We start from the raw sequence: 10,881 nt of genomic DNA on the forward strand, positions 1-10,881 counted from the left end.
TTAAAATATAGACACAAAAAAATCCCGTGAGTACTCGACCAATCAGAAATGTTCAGCGCTGCAAGCTCCACCCAAAAGGTTCCTGTACTTTCGGAAAGTACTACCCCCGAGCAGGAACCTTTTGGGGGGTAAAACAAAGCCCCCAGAACTAAATTTAGACCCTAGTTCCTGCGGTGGAAACGCACTGAGTTCCTCAAAAGGTTCCTAGTTCTGGGGTATAGTTCCTGCGGTGGAAACGCGGCTTTTGGTATATCTGTGTTTTTAGGGGGGAACAAAGATTGTATGGTTCAGATCCATTTTTACTAGTTTCAGTTTTGTTTTTGTTTTCACTGTTTTCCTTATGTCATTTAAAAATGTTTAAAATCAGGTCCTGTTAAGGCTGTGAAGTACTTGGTCAAGCTCTCTCTTTTTTTGTTTTTGTGTATTTTAAGTTTTAGTTCTTTCTGATCTGGGATTTCGCTTTCGCTGAATGTCTTGATCACTCTTCCGTGCCGTTTGTTGGCAGCTGGTCGGAGAAGCGTGAAGACTGGAGGTTCCAGAAGACCAGACAGACCTGGCTCCTTCAGCACATGTTCGACAGAGAGAAGGTAAACCGCCTGGATCGCTCCCAGGAATAACAAACCGGCGCACAGATAGTCTCGCCCTCCTCGTAAAACACCGAGGTGTGCGTGTCGCAGCCTGGCTGATCCTCCCTGTCTGGATCCAGGGGAGACACCAAACGAACGAATCCGACTATTGTAACCCTATTCCAGTGCACAGAGCAGAAGTTAAAGAAGTTATACACCCTATGTTGTACCCTTCAGACAAGAAAAAGATTCAAACAGCTTTCTGAGCTCAACCGTTCGTACCACCAGGATCATTCAAAGATTCAGAGATTCACCTAATTGTATTCCCCTTCTTTGTAAGTTGTGAATCATTTAAAGATTGCATGTTTTGGTGGATCATTCTTTCAAGGGACTGGTCTTATGTGCAGATGGGCCCCAGAAGTCTGGAATAGAATCTGGACAATGTCAGTGCTAACTGTGGTGGGTCACCCATAATTGGATGCAGCAAAAAATGATTGAAAATGTGTCCAACTTCTGTGCCAGCTGAACGAGCAGACAGTAAAGCGAAAAGGAGGTGTCATGTTTTGGAGTAGAGCATATGCTTATCTATGCTCTCCCAAACTGGCAGAGCACATGCAGCAATGAACATGAAATTAATTACCTGGGCATAATATGGGGGGAAAGTGCTGGCGCATTTTCACGAAAATTGGATTTATTACTGGGGCTAGGATTTTCCTTCCACAGATCAATGGTAACAGTAACAATGGCAAATGTAAGACAATAACACAAAGGCACGGTCCGCCAAGTACAACTAATACGAAACACGTTTTAATTCGCAAACAAAGCCCATTCACTTTTCATTCCGAATGTTTACGGCCGTTGGAGTTCAAACTAAACATCTGAACATGGCATTTGAGGTTCAAGGATCCCTGCAGGAAAGGAAAATAAACAAAGTGAAGCTGACGCCACTTTCTCTCAAACAATGCGTTTGCAATTCACAGAACATTCAGCCATGAGTTTTACATAACCCAACTGACCGCTTAATCTTTGTTACCAAATGTCATTGCAATAACAAAAAAATAAATCGTTTATCATTATCAAAGTCATCTTTATTGCTGTATTACTACTAGAGCAAACATTTTGATAGCAAAATACGTACAACAGACTTGTTGTATAATTTACCCAAAAACACACATTTCGCTGCACAGAATTAAAGCGGTTGTAATAATAAAGTTTGTTCTGCATTTGCGTGAGCGTGGAGCTGATCGTTTCCCTGGGACCGAACCGCCACCATCGTGTGCAGCCTGTGGATCACACAGCCAGGGGAACCACTCCCTCAGTACACCAGGGCACGGTCTGGCGGCTAAGCAGATTACACGGACGTGCGGACGCATTGTTCCAGAGAACAAGTGTGCCAGTTAAACCCGTATGATGGGGCAGTCTGCAGGCACAAATGTAAGTTTCATACAGTAGAATGAAACTTTGTTGTACGTCGCTCTGGATAAGAGCGTCTGCCGAATGCCTGTGATGTAAAAAAAATGGCCGTATTTGTATTAGACATGCAGAGCACATTTCTCTTGGGGGGCCTGTCTCTGCGCTCAGTCTGGGGAGGGGGGGGGTTCCAGGCATGTGACCCTGCCCGATACCGCGTGTGGGAGCACCGCCGGGCGTAGAGAGATAAGGGAGTGTGAGTGTGGGGATGTCAGGCTGTTAAAAGCACTCTGCAGAGCCTGCAGGAGAGCCTCAGTGGCAGCAGGAGCCCCTCAGAGCCATGTCAGTGTTCCGGGGGGGGGGTTCAGTGCTGAGTCCCAGCCCTGCCCTTAAGCCCTGAGGCATTCTCACTTCACTGCTTCGCTCTGCATCTTCAGCCGACAGTCCAAGAACCTTTTGAAACGCGTACACCCAAGTCCAGTGTAAAGCACATCTGGTTTCCGGGACTGGGTTTCTTAAATGTACACAGAGTGGCAAAAACGAGACTAAAGAAACGGAGGGAGGTTCGGTTAAACACGCAAGGCCTAAGAACCGAGATTCTATTACAAAGGCTGGTTTGAGATTGCATATGTCGGTCCCATAAATCATAAATAGGAAGTTTCCTGCCACAGACTTTTTACTTCCCTGTGGTCGTGGAAGTTTTAAATATATTTTCTAAGCAAAACACAGCTCAGAATTGTATACATGTACAACGAGGAGATAAAGCAAACGACAGGCCTAAACGATGCTAATGGAAAACTGCCTGTAGGTCAACATTTTTAGCGTGTTTGTCTCCCGGTGGCTTTCCGCTCTTGCTGTGTGTCCGAGCCGGCCTCGGGCTCGCAGAGCCGACGCTCCAGTCTGACGCTAACTTAAACACCGGCCGCGGGAGCCTCGGCCTCGCTCTCGCTCGACGCCGGTCGTGATGCGCGCTGAGGAGGAGCGATGGCCGTGTGGGTGAATGAGGCACGACTGCGAGAACGGAGCCGGTGTGTGTGGGAGAGCAGAGTGGGCGGTGAGCGGAGGTGGCGTGTTCTGAGTGAGTGCGTGGGCCTGGAGCGCGTGTGTAGCGTGCTCGTGAGAGTATGGTTTGTGTTTTTGTGCGGCACATTTGTGTGTGTGTGTGTGCCATGATTTTGTGTATATCTGCAGCGTGTGTGTGTGGCATGCGTGGCATGATTTTGTGTATATCTGCAGTGTGTGTACATGTGTGAGTGGCGTGTTTGTGTGTGTGTGGCATGAGTTTGTGTATATCTGCAGTGTGTGTATGTGTGTGGCATGATTTTGTGTATCTCTGCAGTATGTGTACATTTGTGAGTGGAATGTCTGTATGGGTGTGACTGGAACGTGGGTACATGAGTGCGTGTTTGTGGTCCTGGCTTTGCCACGGGTCCTTCCTGTCCTGGGCGCATGCAGTGATGCTCTCCATGTCCCTCGTGTCCGTAGGTCCCAGACGGGAGCTTCTCCGCGCTGCTGCCCTACCTGGAGGGGCTGCGGGGCGTGGCGCGGGACACCACGGTGCAGAAGGCCGAGGCGCTGGTGCGCCAGCTGGAGGGGCAGGGGGCAGAGGAGCAGGAGGCCCACCTCCGGGCACACAGAGCGAGGGAGGTCATCCAGATGCTGTCCTGAACCAGCGCTGACCCACACACACACACACTCAGGAATACCCAATCACGACTGTCAGTCTTCACTGTGGGACGTGACAAGGAGTCGTCCATCCAATCAAGCACAAGGACAACTCTTAACCCTGTTTTTATCCAATAGCAGCTCACGTCCTGGTTGTGGGAAGCCTGTCAATGTGTGATGTTGCTCTCCTTGTGATGTTTCTCTCCTTTTGTTTTCCCCCTGCTGGGACAGATTCCTTTCATTTCACACGTTGATTTGTGGTGTTATTCACTAGCTCGCTGGCCTTTACAGCAAAGCTGTTTGATATAACGAGTCAATGAAACATGTCAAATGGTCCATGTGTATCTGTTATTTTCTCGCCGCAGAGTGGTTAGGTTCTCATGAGCTACAAATTGAAGTGAACCAGATGCAGTGCGTCTCTGAGGTTCGTCGAAACCGTAGAACTAATGGGCAGCAGGAATGACATTCAGAAAAATAAGCCCCGTTCTGCTTTTCATCACTGCAGCCTGCAGCCAGCTGCGTTCGACAGAGATGTGATCTGACGAGATGTAATCTGAGCATGCCATGCAAGCTGAACAAGTAAACAGTTGACATTGAATAAACGTTTTAAATTTTGTATTGTTGAATTTTTCATTTTTACATTTTGGTTTGTTCAGTTTCTAGCAGAAGCATTATCGCCCTCATGGTTCAACGAGTGAAGTCACAGAGAAATCTGATGGTTGTGGGTTTTTGGTCTTGGGGTTTTGATTGAATTCAGAACAGTACTGATAGGCTTTTCCTGGCATTTATATCAGCACTGCTAATGACTCTAGGAAGCCTCTCTGTGTTATCTGGTCTGAAATTATTTATTTCACAAAGCAGGCGCGATGCATGCGTCATTTGTGGATCTGTGGAAGTAAAACAAAGGCCTGGAGGAACATGCAGGTGAGGATGAGGAGGAGAGAACAGGGTCCTTTCAGGCCTCTGTTGCGCAATCTCTGACGTGTTCAAGAGCTGCGCTTCTGCACTGAGCCACGCTGACGTCATTCTGCTCAACTCCCCAGTCCTGCTTACAGGACTAAAAAGAGTGTGATGATTCAGTCTTTTTAAAGGAGAAGAGAGCGTACAGTAAAGTGTATGATTAACTGTGAACGCTAACATTACTAAGTGAAGTTTAACATATCACGCTTTGTCTTACAGTGATGCGGCCATCTTGAGTGGGTTTGATACATCTGTGCCCACAGAGCTGTGATGAATCGCTGAGGCAAACAAAAGTTGATGTTCATTACAAAGAAAGGGTATTTTCCTAGTACAATGCAGCCCACCCATCTCTACCCACAGAGCTTGTGGCTTACTTATGGTTTTTCCATCTTATTTCTCTGACGCATTTCAGACTCATATCCCCTAAAATGAGGTCCACACACGCAGACCCTGAAGGGTTAAATGAGAATGGATCCCTTCGAACTCTTTAAAAATGAAAGCCTATTTATTTCCCTGTTCTCCCACAGTCATACAATAAGAGGGCCCCTGGGGGCAGTTAACAGTTGGTTATGTAGGCTGTGGTGAGGCGCTGGTGTGTAATACGTGCATGGGGGTTGTTTTGCCCTGTGGGGGATACAATCCGTTTCGTTTTGTTTGGTTCTGTATCCCAAATAGTGAGCTGCAGATGTGGTGCTCGGAGGTGTGTAAGTAGGAGCAGCATTGCTTTTTGTGCTGATGCCAGTAGTGCTAGCGTATTGACTGCAATAGTTCTTTCTTGGCAGTGAAAAAAAAAGATTCACTTTTGCTGTTTTTCCTTGTTTGTAATTGAGATGTGCAGAACTTTCTTTATTTCATTCTTTAGTGGGGAATATGTCATAGACCGTGGATGTAGGGAGCTTTTAATTCGCCTGGGTAATCTCTATTTAACTGTGCTCTAGCACTGCCTGTGGCCGATCTGCTGAACTGCAGTTTGCCTGGCCCAGCTGTGCTGGAAGTGCAGTCAGTCCACCAGTGCAGTGCAATGAAAAGAACAGGCAGATGGCTGCAAAGCTCTCGTGCTGTTCTGCACTCACTCAAAGACTTAAACATTCTGATATCCAACAGACTTACAACTGTGACTGCTCACTGCATGAACTGTGGGGAAATGGGGAACTAGGATCTTTCTTTTTTTCCATTTCCCATGTCAGAAGGCTGTTTTGCGCACGTTGATAAAACCTCAGCTATCTGCACAGGAAAGACCAAGAGGACACAGTATCTTGGGTGGTGGAAGATTCACATCGATCTTATCAGAAAAATTAAAGGAAGCAGGCGATGAAAGAAGAAGTGCAAAATATTTGAGTGGCAGATGAATTTTATATTGTGTAGCTATGTGAAATTTGTAGTCTGAGGGTCTGGGAGCTATATGTTTTGCCTCAGGGTTTGTGGTTGATATAGTAATTTTAGTCGGAAACCCCATAAGCACACATGAAGTATGGTAAGGGAAATGCCCTACCAACCAACAACTTGGCAGATGCCATTTTTGCAATCCCAAAAATATAATACAACACTGTTTGGAACATAATGCGCATTCTATTATATTTGTTGGTAATTCTATACAGTAATATAATGAATTTAGCACCCTCCTTATATACAGTATGTATGTATATATGTTTTTTGTTTTAATTTTACTTTATTCAGATGGGGGGAGGGCAGAGAGTTACAGATAGAGATGTGATCACAGTACATATGGTGCCATGGAAGGGAATTGAACCTGTGGCCACAGGGCGGGATTTGCACAAGCCTTGAAAGTCAGCCACTCCGTGGACTGCACAACACTGTATTCCTTTGAGTCCAGTTTAAAAGTGTGCTATTTGGTTAGATATGTTACACAGGTGTGTTTCCTTTACATGTATGCCAGACGTTTCACCGTGTTTCTTTGAAATGAGTTATTTTGAGTTATTCTTGAGATTATGGCTTGTTTATTCCCCTTATCCCCATTTAATGTGCTGGGTGACCGAGTATATCTATGCCTGCAGGAACTGTGTTTAGGTACAAACCTGTTGTTGAGTTTATGATGTGTGCGAGTGAAAATGAGGTGTTGCAGCCTATATAAATGTGTATAAATTTAGCCCAGTTCCCTCAGTAATTAACTTGGAGTATCCAATTGGTAGTTTACAGCCATCTCCATGTGGAGATTCAAGAGAACGTGGACCTCCACCATTCCACCAGTGGGGGGGGGGGGGTGGTTACTTGAGAGCAGTGAAACATGAATGAATCCTGGACAACTGAACCATCCTGCCCCTGGGCAACCCGTGGGCTCATCCACGCACTATAACAGGTTATAGCGTGTTTCTGGATATACTGTACACTACCTCAAATTGGTTGGAGGGAGCAAAATATTAAAAATCCAATGTAATTTGCTAGCCCGGTATTATATTTCAACCATTTGAAATATAGGACAGGAATCCAACCATATAACTTATTACACAGTGCCAAAATGACACGTACTGTATCATTGTGAAGGATTCATTTTGAGTAAAATAGCTGACAAAAATCTATTTGTTGTATTTCGGTTACATTCACTGTAATATTCAGTGCTTATTCCTCAACAAGTGCTTTGTTCCAATATGCCTGTGCCCCAAATTGTTCCCACTGTGCTATCAGTCACAGAGTAGATTTTTGAAAAAATTGGGTCTTGAAGTGTTTTTTTTTACAGTTGCGATAGTTTCACAGTACAGCCAGTGTCATCAAGAGCAGTCTAGAGAGACAGTGAGGTAAGTCAAACAACCCTAATTATATGTGTCTGAAGTGTTTTTTATAGTCTGGTCTTTATTGAAAATAACATATAATATGATAAGGAATATACAAAATCACAGAGAGCGTGTGTTTATGCATCTGCTTGTTTGTGTGCGTAGTGGTTATGTGACTGCAGAGTGGCTTTTGTGTTTTTTAACAGTACAGCGAGGGCTAGGTACCCTGCTCAACCTTCTCTATGTGAGCTCTCTGTTTCCCATTATCATGCATCCCAGGAGTTGGGTCAGTGCATCCCGGCCTGGCCTATAAAAGATTTTATTAAACTGAAAACAGCAGAAAGGCCCCATGTAGCCTTCCCCTCATACACGTGTACACTGGGGGGGTCTGACCTCACCCCCTCCGCTGATAGACTAGCATGTTTGTTCAGAGACCATCCCTTTCTGTGCCCACGACTAGCAGTGGTGTTCCCGGGGCGATAATGATGCTATGGTTGGCTGTAACGGTTTTTCACAGAAAAGGCCAAACAAGGTGATCTCTGCAAGAATTATCACAACTGTTAGGTGAGTGTTCACCATTGTCAAAGATGTGTATTGAAGGTCTTCAAAATCATATTAGAGATATTTATTATTGACTCGTATTGTTCATTCCTGTGTGACACAGATCCTTGGTATATTAAGGCTACATTTAGGAAAAAGACTGAATTAGTCATGGGCTGACACCTTGTGTCGGTTTCAGTGTCTGTAAATGTTTAGTAGTTTACAGCTCTGTAACATACTCCACACACACATACACACACACACACACAGCATAATCATTCCCAGGAGCTGACCTCCAGCAGAAGCCATATAAAGTGCATTCCTGTGTGGCTGGAGAGACAGTGGGGAGCTGAGGGTGGGGGGGGGGGCGCACTCCCTGTTGCTTGTAGGGCTTGTAGGGCAGGGGCTTTGATCAGAGACAATACAGGGCACTCTGCCATTCACCTGATGGACGGTTATGGCAGGAGGAGAGGCCCTCTGCTCTCCACGGTTTCCGTGTTTCTCTGCGCGGTGTGTATTAGGGTAGCCTGAAGCCTTGGACAAAGTGCCATGCATCATCTCACTGACACTGAAGCATGTAAACCTGCAAGAGGTTTTGTTCCAGCACTTGTCTTTCTGTTTGATGAAAGGGGGCATGTGGTCTCACAGCGCAATCCAGTTTCCTTCCTCTGTGAAGTATGAGGATGCAAAATGTAAGTGGCGTGTGTGAAGGCCAGGTAGCTGCTCGCGGCATGTGAAGGCACAGTAGCCGATCACGGTGTGTGAAGGCACAGTAGCGGATTGCGGCGTGTGAAGGCACAGTAGCTGCTCGCGGTGTGTGAAGGCACAGTAGCCGATCACGGTGTGTGAAGGCACAGTAGCTGCTCGCGGCATGTGAAGGCACAGTAGCCGATCACGGCATGTGAAGGCACAGTAGCCGATCACGGCATGTGAAGGCACAGTAGCCGATCGCGGTGTGTTTGAAGGCACAGTAGCTGCTCGCGGCATGTGAAGGCACAGTAGCTGCTCGCGGCATGTGAAGGCACAGTAGCTGCTCGCGGCATGTGAAGGCACAGTAGCCGATCACGGCATGTGAAGGCACAGTAGCCGATCGCGGCATGTGAAGGCACAGTAGCTGATCGCGGTGTGTGAAGGCACAGTAGCCGATCACGGTGTGTGAAGGCACAGTAGCCGATCACGGTGTGTGAAGGCACAGTAGCGGATCGTGGGGTGTGAAGGCACAGTAGCGGATCGTGGGGTGTGAAGGCACAGTAGCCGATCACGGTGTGTGAAGGCACAGTAGCGGATCGTGGGGTGTGAAGGCACAGTAGCCGATCGCGGTGTGTGAAGGCACAGTAGCTGCTCGCAGTGTGTGTGAAGGCACAGTAGCTGCTCGCGGTGTGTGTCGTCGTCGTGGCTTCTGGGTGTGATGGAGGTAGAGAAACCGCAGAGTGCACCAGACAAGTAGTGCCCTGTCAGTCAGGTGAGGTTTGTGCTGGTGTGAGCGGGTTGTGAAGCTCTAATTACGTGGTCTGGCTGTGTGCAGAACTGTACTTAACATTGGCAGGTCTGTTTCACAAAGCACCACTCTGAATGTGGGCCGGCCAACACACACAAACCGATTGCCCCGGGAGGTTTATTACGTATGAACTTTTCAATATTATGTTCTGGGAACAATGTTTTGCGGTGTAATTACTTTACACTAACTAGATTTCCTGGAATAATCAAGTATTCCAGGAGTTGTCTATTATTCATTATACTAATTATAGTCCCTCATACAGTGCAGTCCGTTAGCATTTTGACAGTGATCATTTTTCATGTTTTGTTCTGTGTACTCCAGCACACTGGATTTGAAATGAAACGATGATTGAGTTTAAAGTGCAGTCTGTCAGCTGTAATTTTTAGGTCTGTACATCCAAATTGGGTGAAACTTATAGGAATAAAAACCCTTTTAATACATACTACCCCCATTTAGGGAAACAAAATGTAAAGGGCTGTAATTCTTACATGGATTACATGGATATGGATGTAAATACCTTTGAATTAAAGCTTGTTGTTACGGTCCAAATACATACGGACTGCGCTGTAATCCTTGTGCATTTATGTTACATGTTAGTCTGCAACTCTTAAAACTCGTAGACCGCGGTAATATCCTGTAGGGTTTGCTATATTTTTAGCAGCAGTATTATCTATAACAAAGCCTCTTTACGGGTGTGCGGTTAATGTCTGATTCAGTTTTGCAGTTTGAAGTCATTCTGATGACTGTCTGCCCCTGGCCAAAGAACACACCTGCTCCCGTATATCTACAGACACGTAATGTCTGTCTGAGCTGTCCTCACTCGGCCTTAGGCGAGCTGTGTGAATAGAGGCCTTTTCTCTGCTCACATTATCTACCTCATTCTCTCTCCTGCAGCCCTTTTGTTTTTGAAGTCCTCAGTTGCCATGGTGCCTTGTTGAACTCTGCGGACCTTTGCTTGAGTGAAGGGGGGAGGGGGTTGGGCGGCAACGAATAGAGCACAGCTGCATAATCGTGCAAGATGAACACTGCACCGAAAGCCTTGGTTTGTTATATAGGACAGAAAATGATGTGACCTATGAATGATTTTGCTGAGTCAATGGGGTGTTGACAACATTTGTAATGTTCTTCGTCACCAACTCTGAAGGGCTAACAAAATTACCTGAATCTACACTGACACCTAGTGGTCATTTCAATAGCAACATGACTCTGTTCCAAGAACTCAAATTTTTTCATTTTCAGGTGGCTGCCTTATGTAGACCTGTTCAAAGCAGGCTTTTTCTGTAACTGTTAAATTGAAGTTGAACTTATGATTAACTTCTGAATATTCTTTTTAATACCAGAACATTCAATCTCCAATTGTATGAAACTGGCAATAAAATTTGAACATAACAATTCAGCTTGAATTAACCAGAAGAACAGTCGTCTGATGCATACCTATTCAAAAATCAGTAATTATCATGAACCTCTACCTCTTGTGAAAAGGATAATGCAGAGGAATTTTATTATATAGTTA

At 45.7% G+C, this 10,881-nt stretch overlaps 1 protein-coding gene across 4 annotated transcripts in view; it reads left to right on the top strand.

The window, feature by feature from the left end:
• LOC135248116 (uncharacterized protein C7orf50) overlaps window positions 1–4,257 on the top strand; it is a 90,997-nt gene extending 86,740 nt beyond the window's left edge. For all 4 annotated transcript variants that reach the window (XM_064322362.1, XM_064322361.1, XM_064322364.1 and 1 more), the window contains 2 exons: window positions 506–587; window positions 3,462–4,257. In XM_064322362.1, coding sequence (XP_064178432.1) covers window positions 506–587; window positions 3,462–3,644 — 265 coding nt within the window. In that variant the 3' untranslated portion in view covers window positions 3,645–4,257. The remainder of the gene's footprint in view (window positions 1–505; window positions 588–3,461) is intronic.
• Window positions 4,258–10,881: the final 6,624 nt, after the last annotated feature.

The sequence above is a fragment of the Anguilla rostrata genome, chromosome 2, assembly GCF_018555375.3.
Source record: "Anguilla rostrata isolate EN2019 chromosome 2, ASM1855537v3, whole genome shotgun sequence".
In the NCBI taxonomy this organism is placed as follows: domain Eukaryota; kingdom Metazoa; phylum Chordata; class Actinopteri; order Anguilliformes; family Anguillidae; genus Anguilla; species Anguilla rostrata.